The sequence below is a fragment of the Protobothrops mucrosquamatus genome, unplaced genomic scaffold (assembly GCF_001527695.2).
Source record: "Protobothrops mucrosquamatus isolate PMUCROS unplaced genomic scaffold, P.Mucros_1.0 scaffold1836, whole genome shotgun sequence".
Lineage (NCBI taxonomy): Eukaryota > Metazoa > Chordata > Lepidosauria > Squamata > Viperidae > Protobothrops > Protobothrops mucrosquamatus.
In genome coordinates, this window is record NW_015387968.1 from 35,518 (window position 1) to 47,990 (window position 12,473).

A 12,473-nucleotide genomic window follows, 5' to 3' on the forward strand; every position below is an offset into this window, starting at 1 on the left:
TTCTTCAGTTCAGTATAATGGGTGCTGGAAGACATGAGTCAATGTCTGGATTTTGTTTGACCAGAGAAATATCGAAGAACCGAGCAGGCAGATGTTGCTGGCTGATGATGCATCTGGTCCCTTTAGCTTTTAACCTATCGTGTGTCTCTGCTTCCCCTTTTGCAGATCCTGATGGGAAAGATGTCTGCCCCCCAAAAACAGTATGGGAGTCCACCTTGCAACAACAGTGGTGAGTTTACCCCCTGCTGTCCGTTACTGTCTCTTGACTTCTTACTTTCCAAGGTGTATGTGTGTGAGTCCTTCCTTCTCATTAGGTGGCCAAAGTACTTGAGTTTCAACTTCAGGATCTGGCCTTCTAAAGAGCAGTCAGGGTTGATCTCCTCTAGGACTGACCGGTTTGATCGCCTTGCAGTAAAGCTATGACAAATCTAGACAGCATACTAAAAAGGAGAGACACCACCCTGCCAACAAAAGTGTGTATAGTCAAGGCCATGGTTTTCCCAGTTGCAATGTAGGGCTGTGAAAGTTGGACCATAAGAAAGGCTGAGCGACAAAGAATGGAGGCCTTTGAACTCGGGTGGCTGGAGAAGACTCCTGCGAGTCCCCTGGACTGCAAGGAGATCCAACTGGTCAGTCCTAGAGGAGATCAACCCCGACTGCTCTTTAGAAGGCCAGATCCTGAAGTTGAAACTCAAGTACTTTGGCCACCTAAGGAGAAGGAAGGACTCACTGGAGAAGAGCCTGATGCTGGGAAAGATGGAGGGCAAGAGAAGAAGGGGACGACAGAGAAGGAGGTGGCTGGATGGAGTCACTGAAGCAGTAGGCGTGAGCTTCAATGGACTCCAGAAGATGGTAGAGGACAGGAAGGCCTGGAGGAACGTTGTCCATGGGGTCACGATGGGTCAGACATGATTTCGCAACTAACAACAACTGTGTGTAGGAAACACAGATTTTTTTTTCATTCATTCATGCCTTGTATCGTTGTCTAATTACGACTTAACTGTGGCGCAACAGATTTATAGCAGAATAACTGAATTCTCTCACTAGACATTAATTCCATAAGGGGAAGTGACACTGCTCAGGGAGGGAAAAAAAACTCACTTCAGTAATTACGAAATACTATTTCTGGCCTGTTCCACTGAGGCTAATAGGTGCTATTTTAGGTTTTTAATCTCATGACTGGAATTTAACAATAAACAGTGGAACAGAGTCACAGTCAGCCCAGCCCAGGCAGGGAAGACACAATTTCTCTTGGCTCGAAAGAAGGAAAGTTGTCAGACAACAGATGCTTTTTAGATGTTCGTCCAGGGATGTTGCGGTTTTCAGACCCAAGTCCAGAAAGGAAGGAACTCAAATTTGCTGGCCTAGAAGTCACACAAACGCCTGAAAGGAATCAGGAATCGGGGATAGAAGAATTTCCTAGAAAATCTCCTAAAGTATAATGACCAGAATAACAGACGTACCGAGAAAGAAGAATATTTGCAGTTCAGGGTTGAAATGAGGGGTCCTGGGCGCTCTCTGAACTTGCTTCTTTTCTTGCAGACGTTTCATTACCCAACAAGGTAGCCTCATCAGTGTTAGAAGGGAGTGGGAGAGAGGAGGAGGAGGAGGAGGAGGAGGAGGAGGAGGAGGAGGAGGAGAATGATGACTGTGGAGCTTGTTACTCTCTGAACTTGCTTCTTTTCTTGCAGACGTTTCATTACCCAACAAGGTAGCCTCATCAGTGTTAGAAGGGAGTGGGAGAGAGGAGGAGGAGGAGGAGGAGGAGGAGGAGGAGGAGGAGGAGGAGGAGGAAGACAAGGAGGAGAATGATGACTGTGGAGTCCTTGTTACTCTCTGAACTTGGTTATTTTCTTGCAGATGTTTCATTACCCAACTAGGTAGCATCATCAGTGCTAGAAGGACTGAAAAGATAAGATAGATAAGATAACCTTTGTTGTCACTTTTTTGTATGAATACACTGGCACAGATTAAAAAATTTGGGGGGGTTGGACTAGAAGACCTCCAAGGTCCCTTCCAGCTCTGTTCTGATTGATATTGAGTGATACTTGGATGATGAGACGTCTGCAAGAAAACAACCAAGATCAAAGAGTTCACAGGACCCCTAATAACAGATGTAAGCTGCTCAAATATTATTCCTGCATATGGAATTCTGTAGTTATGATCAGAAAGGAAAGCTGAGATTTCAATATCGCAATTAAGTATTCCAATACAATATATGTCTGGGTAGAGGCAAATATGTGTAGCCATAAAGATCTTATCTATATTTAATATCTATATTTCTATATTTCCTAAATATATTTCCTGTCTGAGCAGGGGGTTGGACTCCTCCAAGGTCCCTTCCAATATTATTATTATTATTATTATTATTATTATTATTATTATTATTATTATTATTATTATCTATATAAATATCTATATTTCTATATTTCCTAAATGCAGCTGTGCATTTGTCATTGGTAAGGAAGCTTCTTCTGGAATTTTATCAGAACGTGGTTTGTAAATCCTCGGATTACAGAGATATTATTCTGGTGGTGTTAACATCTTTTTTTTTTTCCCTTTATATTTCAGATTCTAAAATCCGGCCGAGCATTCATGCAAGAGGTAAAAAAATTTTTTGCAAGTCCAAAAGGCTTCTTTGCCATGGGTCCCTCTGAAGGTGCTTTACGAGACATTTGTAACTTTGAATAAACAGAGCTTCATTTGAGGACACGTAGTGGACCTTTTAGTTTAGAAGTTCTTCAGCTTATATTATGGCGTTATAATTGAGTGTGCTACAGGATTGTAACTGTGAGTAGGATCTAGGAGTCCTAGTGGGCCATCAATTAAGTAGGAGCCAGCTGCCAAAAAAAGCCAACGCAATCCTAAGCTGCATCCACTGAGGGATAGTATCAAAATCACGTGAAATGTTCGTGCCACTTTATACTTCTTTGATAAGACCATATTTGGAAGAAGGCATCCAGTTTTGGTCGCCACGATGTAAAAAAGATGTTGAGACTCTTGGAAAGAGTGCAGAGAAGAGCAACAAAGATGATTAGGGGACTGGAGGCTGAAACCTATGATGAATGATTGCATGAACTGGGTAACAGAGAGAAAGACTAGGGGTGACATGATAGCATTGTTCCAATGTTTGAGTGGCTGTCACAGGGAAGAGGGGGTTGACTTATCCTCCAAAGCCCCTGAAGGCAGGACAAAAAGCAACGGGTGGAAACTAATCAAGGAGAGAAGCAACCGAGAACTAAGGAGACATTTCCTGTTAGTGAGAAGAATTAACCAGTGGGACAGCTTGCCTCCAGAAGTTGTGCTTGCTCCATCACTGGATGTTTTGAAGAAGAGATTGGGCAGCCATTTGTCTGAAATGGTATAACATGGGGGTTGGATTAGAAGACCTCCAAAGTCCATCCAACTTTGTTATTTGGTATTCTGCATTGCATCTGTGGTTTTATCCTGGGTCTGTCCAGCACAAAGGGCACAGTCAGTTGCTAGAACTAGGTCTTCTTTTTAGTAGGATAGCAAAATAAAATTCGGCCTGCGCACGAGAGATTAGAAAACAGGATCGTATCGTCGAATGTCCAGCGTGAACCTGCCAGTAAACTAGATTTTCTTTCTCTTTATTCACAGTCGATTCTGGGAGCAAATGTATAAACGAGACTCAGGAGGGTTCAACTCTCGTCTGGGACATTGACTTCCAAGAGGGCCAGTTCCAGCTGGATGATAACAGTACTTCCTTCATCATTCCCCAAGATGGGAAATATTTCGTTTATTCCCAAGTGACGTTTTCCTGCTTTAAGTGCAATTGCGAAGAGAAAATTTGCTGCGGGAAGAAAATGAAAGGGACAAGGAAGGTCTGGCAGACGATTATACATAAAACGTCAGCCTATCCCAAACCCAGCGAGTTGTTCGCGTCCATCAGCCCCATCAACGAGAGCAAATCGTTGAAAAGCCTTTATCTGGCAGGAATCGTCCCGTTAAAGAAAGACGAGAGGCTTATGGTTAATGTTTCCAACCCCGGATTGGTACAGCCAGATGTTCGGTACACTTTTTTCGGTGCGTATCTCATTAGCTAAAAATAAGGATTCCAACAGCTGCCTTGCGTTAGTGTCCAGGGTGGGATGGCGGTGGCATTGCTGGGTTTTTTGCTAAGCTAGGTGCTGTTGAAACAAAATAAAGTAAAAAGAAAGAAAGAAAAATGAAAGGAAACTCAGGGTTAAGATGACTTCCAAAACTGTCCCCATCTCCTTGGAAATATTCCTTGCTGTACCGCTTGCAAAGGAGAGTGGAGAAAGTGGACAGCTCCATACGGGCAGCCCTCAACTGACAAGAGTTTGTTTGGTGACCGCTCAAAGTTACAACGGCACTGGAAAAAAAAAGCGACTTACGACCGTTTCTCACGCTCGCGACCCTTGCGACATCCCCACGGTCTCCTTAACAACTGCGGAGATTCGCTTAACAAGTAGTAGAATGGGGCAAAACTGACTTAACCACCGTCTCGCTTAGCAACAGAAATTTTGGGGCTCAATTGTGGTCGTAAGTCGAGGACTATCGGTATTTTATAGAAAAGGAAGCTTCTTCCATTTGGCTTCTTCCCCTTAAGTCCACACATTTCATAAGCCAGAGCACGTATTTCTGTCAAGGCCAGCACAGTGTTGCATTGTCCTATCCGTGGCATAGATGGCCACAAGAAAGCAGAATGTTTAAGAATGGAATGGAATAGAATAGAATAGAATAGAATAGAATAGAATAGAATAGAATAGAATAGAATAGAATAGAATAGAATAGAATAGAATAGAATAGAATAGGGAATAGAATAGAATAGAATAGAATAGAATAGAATAGAATAGAATAGAATAGAATAGAATAGAATAGAATAGAATAGAATAGAATAAGCTGGAAGGGACCTTCGAGGTCTTTTAGTCCAACCCCCTGCTCAGGCAGGAAACCCTACACCATCTCAGACAAATGCCTGTCCAGTCTCTTCTTAAAAATTTCCAGTGTTGGAGCATTCACCGCTTCTGGAGGCAGGTTGTTCCACTGGTTAATTGTTCTCATTGTCAGGAAGTTTCTCCTTAGTTCTAGGTTGCTTCTCTCCTTGATGAGTTTCCACCCATTGCTCCTTGTCCTGCCTTCAGGTGCTTTGGAGAATAGCTTGACTCCCTCTTCTTTGGGGCAGCACCTGAGATACTGGAACACTGCTATCATGTCCCCCCTCGTCCTTCTCTTCATTAAACTAGACATACCCAATTCCAGCAACCGTTCCTTGTATGTTTTAGCCTCCAGTCCCCTGATCCTCTTTGTTGCTCTTCTCTGTACTCTTTCTAGAGTCTCAACATCTTTTTTACATCGCGGTGACCAAAACTGGATGCAGTATTCCAAGTGTGGCCTTACCAAGGCATGGTAAAGTGGTATTAACACTTCCCGTGATCTTGACTCTAACCCTCTGTTAATGCAGCCTAGCACTGTGTTGGCTTTTTTGGCAGCTGCAGCACACGGCTGGCTCATATCTAAGTGATTGTCCACTAGGACAATACTTTTGCTTTGATTGTTTTTGTGTTGTCTATGGTTGACCAAGTTGGGGACACATTATCATGGACTATGTGCCCTCAAGTCATTGTCATTCATATCTACTATATTTTGACAATGACTTGAGGGCACATAGTTGTTCTTTTTACATAGTAATGGACGTTTTACATGGGAATCAGAAAAGTTTATTAACAAGGATCCAATAAGCATGCATGATATAAGCTATGTTGGACTTTCTTAAGCAAATCTTGAATGGACACCTCACTGCAAATTAACTCCAAAATCTGGCGTTGTCTCAAAAGCTCTTAGAGATGGCAAAGTTTCAACAAAAAAATAAAATTAAAAATAATTTATTTTAAAATTAAATTAAAAATAAAAATGTTAAAAAAATTAAAAATTAAAATTTACAAAAAAAAACAACAACCTTTAAGCTGCATCACGGATCTTACCCAAATGTAACATTCTAAAATCTTTGCTTCTTCTACCTGCTAAGCCTCTAAAATATACATTGCAAAGACTCGGTTATCCCATTTCTGTTCACTATTTATGCTTTTGTTGATAAGTTATGGAAAGAATTAAGATGTGAATGTCATGTTAAAAGGGTATCCCCCAAAATTTGAAATTTGTCAGTCCTTGAACGTAACAGAGGAAATCCTGAAACTGCAAGACAAATGTAAAAATCGTAGACTGAAAAAAAAATGAGTTTCACTTTCAGGATTTTAAAGGGTTCTTTGTAAACACAGGGAAAAGGTTAAAATTTAAGTCTGCGGTTCAAAAAGTGAGCCACGCTTTGTCATGGGACTGTATTTTATACACACACTGTGATGTATTCTTTGTTAAAAAAAATTTTTAAATGTTATATATTTTTCTCTTCTCATTTTTGTATTTTAGCACATGAAATAATAAAAAAAAATTGAAAGAAAAAAAAAAGCCAAAATATGACCTGTATTTTTGTTTTCAAAGGGGGTGGGGCAGGGAATGGATGAAAGGACCATACTCAGAATCAGAGCTGGGAGGGACCTTGGAGGTCTTCTAGTCCAGCCCCCTACTCAAGCAGGAGACCCCCTACCATTTCATTTTTATCTCAATACCCAATGATATACCATTTTTATCTCAATACCCAGCAAAAGAAGTGACCTGTTCTTAACATCCAAATGTTTTGAATTAATACGGAGACTGTATTTGAGGATGTCTATTTTCAAAAATAAATAATCAGAGTAGAATGTTTTTAAGGAGGAAAAAACGAACCAAGAAAGCCCGGTTGTCTTTTGAAAAAGCATCTTTGAGACAACTATGATCTGGATGATTAAGAATCTCCCTAGACATCCCTCTTTTTTTACTTCCCAAGACCCATCTGTGGCTGGCAGGATTGACTGTGATGCTTTGGGATTTTTAATTTATTGCTAGTGAGGAATACAGACTTCTATGAAAATGAAAGCTCTCCCAGCCGGAACATCTGGAGAACATCTGTCGAAAGTCTAACTCCACGGGAGGAATGTACAGTGTGTCCTTTTTATAGCCAGCCTCGTGTTCTGGAGATACATCAGCCTTTCCTATTCACCACCCAGGCTTAATCTTATTAAAGACCATCCTATTAAGCATAGAAAACAGAACGTAGAATAACGGGGTTGAAAGAGAACCTGGGATCATTCTTTTGGATAGAATGGAGCTGGAAGGGACCTTGGAGGTCTTCTAGTCCAGCCCCCTGCTCAAGCAGGAGGACCTATACCAGTGGTGGCGAACCTATGGCACGGGTGCCAGAGGCGGCACTCAGATCCCTCTCTGTGGGCACATGCACCGTCACCCCAGTCCGCCATGTGCAAAAAAAAAAAAAAAGGTTCAATCAGTCAATTTCAACCTCTTGCGGGGGAAAAAACCGATCTTGCAAAGTTGGAATTGATTGATTGAACTTTTTAGTCCCACCCAGCCTGCCGTTACCATCGCAGCCATGCCCACCCAATGAGCCACGCCCAGCCAATGGGCCACACCCACCGGCAGTCGACGATGCATAAGTGCATTTTGGGTTGCAGTTTGGGCACTCTCGTCTCTAAAAGGTTTGCCATCACTGACCTATACCATCTCAGACAAGTGACGGTCTAGCCTCTTCTCAAAAATCTCCATTCTGTTAAAGATTATCCTATAAAAGACCATCTTATTAAACATGGCACGGTGACTCAAGCGGTTAAGACACTGGGTTTGTCGGCTGGAAAGCTGACAGCCCAGGTTCGAGATCCGAGCACAACGCGACGGGGTGAGCTCCCGTTCCTCGCTCCATCTCCTGCCAAACTAGCAGTCCAAAAGCACGTAGATGTGACTAGATAAATAGGTACCACTTTGGTGGGAAGGTAACAGCGCTCCGTGCTGTCGTGCTGGCCACATGACTGGGGAAATGTTTTAGGACAGCACTGGCTTTGAAATGGAGATGGCCACCACCTACCGTGTTTCCCCCAAAATAAGACCCTTCAAAAGAGGCAGTAGGTCTCATTTTCAGGGGTTGTCTTATATTTTTCCCGAGCCCTGCCTTGCCTCACGGCGGTGGCACTGACAGCCCCATCCAGCAAGAGCCTGCGTGGCTGCTGGGCTGCTTTTGTGGCCAGTTGCAGCAGGAGGCCACGTAGCCCATGATGCCGTGCTGCCACCACAAGGCGAGGCAGGTGGGGGAGGGGGTGGAGCTGTCGCAAGCACCCAATAGGCACCCAAACTCTTTTCGCCCAGAGGGAGACTGGAAGCTTTGTCTGTTGGAAGGAAGGGATCTGATCCGTTTCCAACTGCCCCGTTTGCAAGCAGACGAAGCTTCGAGTCTCCATCATTTCTCCGTCCAGGTGAAAAGTGTTTGGGCGCCTATGGAGCGGTTAGAAACCTATGATCTCCAAGGTTCCCTTCAGCTCTTGTTGTTGTTAGTTAGTCATAATTAGGCAATGATACAAGGAATGAATGAATGAAAAAAATCTGTGTTTCCTACACACAGTTGTTGTTAGTTGCGAAATCATGTCCGACCCATCATGACCCCATGGACAATGTTCCTCCAGGCCTTCCTGTCCTCTACCATCTTCTGGAGTCCATTGAAGCTCACGCCTACTGCTTCAGTGACTCCATCCAGCCACCTCGTTCTCTGTCGTCCCCTTCTTCTCTTGCCCTCCATCTTTCCCAGCATCAGGCTCTTCTCCAGTGAGTCCTTCCTTCTCCTTAGGTGGCCAAAGTACTTGAGTTTCAACTTCAGGATCTGGCCTTCTAAAGAGCAGTCGGGGTTGATCTCCTCTAGGACTGACCAGTTGGATTGCCTTGCAGTCCAGGGGACTCGCAGGAGTCTTCTCCAGCACCATAGTTCAAAGGCCTCCATTCTTTGGTGTTCAGTCTTTCTTATGGTCCAACTTTCACAGCCATACATTGCAACTAAGAAAACTATAGCCTTTTTGCTACTAGGAGCTCATTTCTCAAAAGTGGGGTTGCAATGCTATCTAGTGGTCCTGAACAGACATTTCCCATCAAGGCAATTTGGCAAAAGCGGATAGTTACAGGTCGAAATAATGGTGGACCACACATGAAGCCAACCCATCTTGATTTTCACCACCATCAAATGAAACCAACAACAGCTGGATTTGGGTCCACTGTCTACGTGCCTTCTCGGTGCTGTTTTTGCTGCTGACACCGTTCTGAACAACATCAAAAGAAGTCTCATGTGATAGAGATAGGAAGTACTGATTGTGGGGTCTTTGGTGCTCCCTCAGCTTGCCCCCCCCCCAAAAAAAGCACCCGAAATATTTTGCTTCTCGTCCAAGAAGCTTCTTCAATTTGCTTTTTGGATGACAAGCAAAATGTTTTCAAAGATTAAAAAACACCAAGAAAGTCATATTGCCTTTTTTTTGGGGGGGGGGGAAAGCACTTTGGCTTCTAACCACACAGTACATTGATTTATTTATCTTTATATATCTTGGTTTATATTATTTTGCTCCAAGCTAAAAAGCCCCGGAGTTGTTGTAAACAGCAACAGAGAAGCTGTTTTAACCTCCCAATCATTTGTCTTCTCCTTTTCTTCGACTTCTCTATGTTTGCAAGGCAGGAGGTTCAGCAAACAGAAGGCCGTTTTGTGCGATGATATAAAATCACTCATTCACGTTTCTTGCAGAAAACTCAATTATATGGCCAGGCCTTCGGCTGCACCTATGATATTACAGGAAATTCATACTGTCTGCTCTCTAATTTCCTGGCGTTTTATAACTTTGGATTGATATAAAACTGGTCGATAACTGCAGTAAACTTGAAACGAATCGAAGGGATGCCATTGAGATGATAAGATCCGGAAAAGCATCTAGCTCAGAAGGATAATAAAATGTTTAAGGAGAGAATAGCTGCACGCTTTTTTTTAAAAGCATGTTATTTATCCACCCTGGATTTTCCCTAGCAATTATTAACTAGGTTCAACCTTGGATTTTTCTTTTTCTTTTTGAGAATAGCCAACATGGGTTAGGTGCTGCCATTTGGCAAAACCCCAATTCATACACGAGGAACTCTAAAATGGAAAGTTTTATTTCAGTTCCTTTCTTAATGGGGGTCCAAGTGTAGAATAGAATAGAATAGAATAGAATAGAATAGAATAGAATAGAATAGAATAGAATAGAATAGAATAGAATAGAATAGAGGAATGGAATGGAATGGAATGGAATGGAATGGAATGGAATGGAATAGAATAGAATAGAATAGAATAGGAATAGAATAGAATAGAATAGAATAGAATAGAATAGAATAGAATAGAATAGAATAGAATAGAAATAGGGAATAGAATAGAATAGAATAGAATAGAATAGAATAGAAAAGAATAGAAATAGGGAATAGAATAGAATAGAATAGAATAGAATAGAAATAGGGAATAGAATAGAATAGAATAGAATAGAATAGAATAGAATAGAATAGAATAGAATAGAATAGAATAGAATTAAGGAATGGAATGGAATAGAATGGAATGGAATGGAATGGAATAGAAGAGAAGAGAAGAGAAGAGAAGAGAAGAGAAGAATATAAGAGTAAAATATAATATTAATATAATATAGTAGAGTAGAGTAGAGTAGAGTAGAGTAGAGTAGAATAGATTCACTAAACAACAGAAGATTGTAAAATGGAGCAAAACTCACTTAGCAAACGTCTCACTTAGCAACAGAGAGTTTGGACTCCATTGTGCTCGTAAGTCAAGGACGACCCTGTGTTTGTACTGGGACGTATTCCCCACTTTAAGGTTCAGCCATGCAGCTTGGAAATCATGTCTTTGCAGTGCAATCAATCAGAAAAGAGCTGGAAGGGACCTTGGAGGTCTTCTAGTCCAACCCCCTGCCCCCCCTCTCCGATAAAGCAGGCGTTACAAGCTTCAAAGCTCTTTTTGATTTGGCCAGTCTGAAATAAAAAATTGTGTTCTTATCTTGGCGAGATTGCAAGGGGATTTTCAAGCTGCATTACATTACTGGAAGTCGCCTGCTCCCTGACTGGGACACTGATTTGTTTAATTTTTTTTCTTTCAACTGCCTTTCTACAGAAATCACTCTGTGTTTGGCTGGCAAAGCAGTTCCATAGGTGAGTAGAGTTACCAGATGTAAAGCTACAGGATGATTACTCAAGACCTATGCCCAGCTAGGTACACCCTTAGTAAATGTTTACCGAGGATAGAGAACACAATCTTGGTATTAAATGGGGAAATTGCCTTTAGAATCAATTATCAAAACTTTTAAATAAACGGCCGGAGAGTCAAGGCGATCTCGTCAGGAGATCAGGCTTGTCTAGACATTAGGAATTTAATTCTATTTCTTCAGAGAGGGTTATTATAGGATAGTAAAACAGGTTGGGAGGAAGGAGAGGTTGGGTTTGCTATTCGCCCCTATCGCCACCATCGACACGGTTTGAAATCTGTGGAAGGTTGGTGATATTCATGCAAAGTTTCATTAACCGATTAGTGCAGGGGTCTTCAAACATGGCCCTTTTATGACTTTTTATATTGTAGTGACCAGAATTGGATGCAGTATTCCAGGTATGGTCTTATTAAGTGTCCTTCCTGCCTAGATGAGGTTTGAGTTATGTTCAAATGCTCAAACCTCATGTAGGAAGGAAGGATAAAAGCTGTTTCTGAGTAACATCCCCATCTAGTGTCAGCCGAGAGAGATTTTTTCTTCTAACACTTGGTAAGGAATCTTTGCGACGTGACTTCGTTGTGTGTTGAGAAAAAAAAAATGCACGGGATCATACTTTCCATGATTCAGAAACATGGTGTACATCATCTACTCTGTCTTCTGTTTTGCCATTCGGGATCATTCCACCTGTATATTCAAATCGCCAGAGGACATTTTAAGGAAGAGGACGAGTGGACAGAATCCGTGCGTCCGTTTTGTTCTAAATTAAGACACCGGGGAAGAAAAGCACAATATGTCTTAAATTGAAGCCCTAGAAACTTGGATGACCTATAGAAGAGAATATTTGTACCTCGAGATTGAATTGTGGGGTCCTTGGTCGTTTTTGAGCTTGGATGATTTCTTGCAGGCATTTCATTACCAAACTAGGTAACGTTTAGTCTAACACTGATGATGTTACGTCATTTGGTAATGAAATGTCTGCAAAAAGAAAACAAGCCAAAAGAGCATAAAGGACCCCACAGTTCTCCCCCTCCTCATCCTCCTTCCTAAAAACCCCACTCCCTTCTAGTACTGATGATGTTACCTAGTTGGGTCATGAAACACCACCTCCTCCTCCTCTTCCTCCTCCTCCTCCTCTTTGGAAACCGCACTCCCTTCTAGTACTGATGATGTTACCTAGTTGGGTCATGAAACATCTGCAAGGAAACAACCAAGCTCAGAGAGCACCAAGGACCCCACATTGGATGACCTCCTAGACTAGCGAATAATATATCATAAGACTGTATAAGATTAAAAAGGTCCAAAAGTAAATATTTGAGTCTGAAATCAAAATCCCTCTTT

General features: G+C 42.0%; 1 protein-coding gene across 1 annotated transcript in view; it reads left to right on the forward strand.

Moving 5' to 3' along the window:
• Positions 1–4,132, forward strand: part of TNFSF15 (TNF superfamily member 15) — a 14,377-nt gene extending 10,245 nt beyond the window's left edge. Inside the window, exons 2-4 of the mRNA XM_015823328.1 lie at positions 166–229; positions 2,572–2,604; positions 3,622–4,132. Coding sequence (XP_015678814.1) covers positions 166–229; positions 2,572–2,604; positions 3,622–4,067 — 543 coding nt within the window. The 3' untranslated portion in view covers positions 4,068–4,132. The remainder of the gene's footprint in view (positions 1–165; positions 230–2,571; positions 2,605–3,621) is intronic.
• Positions 4,133–12,473: the final 8,341 nt, after the last annotated feature.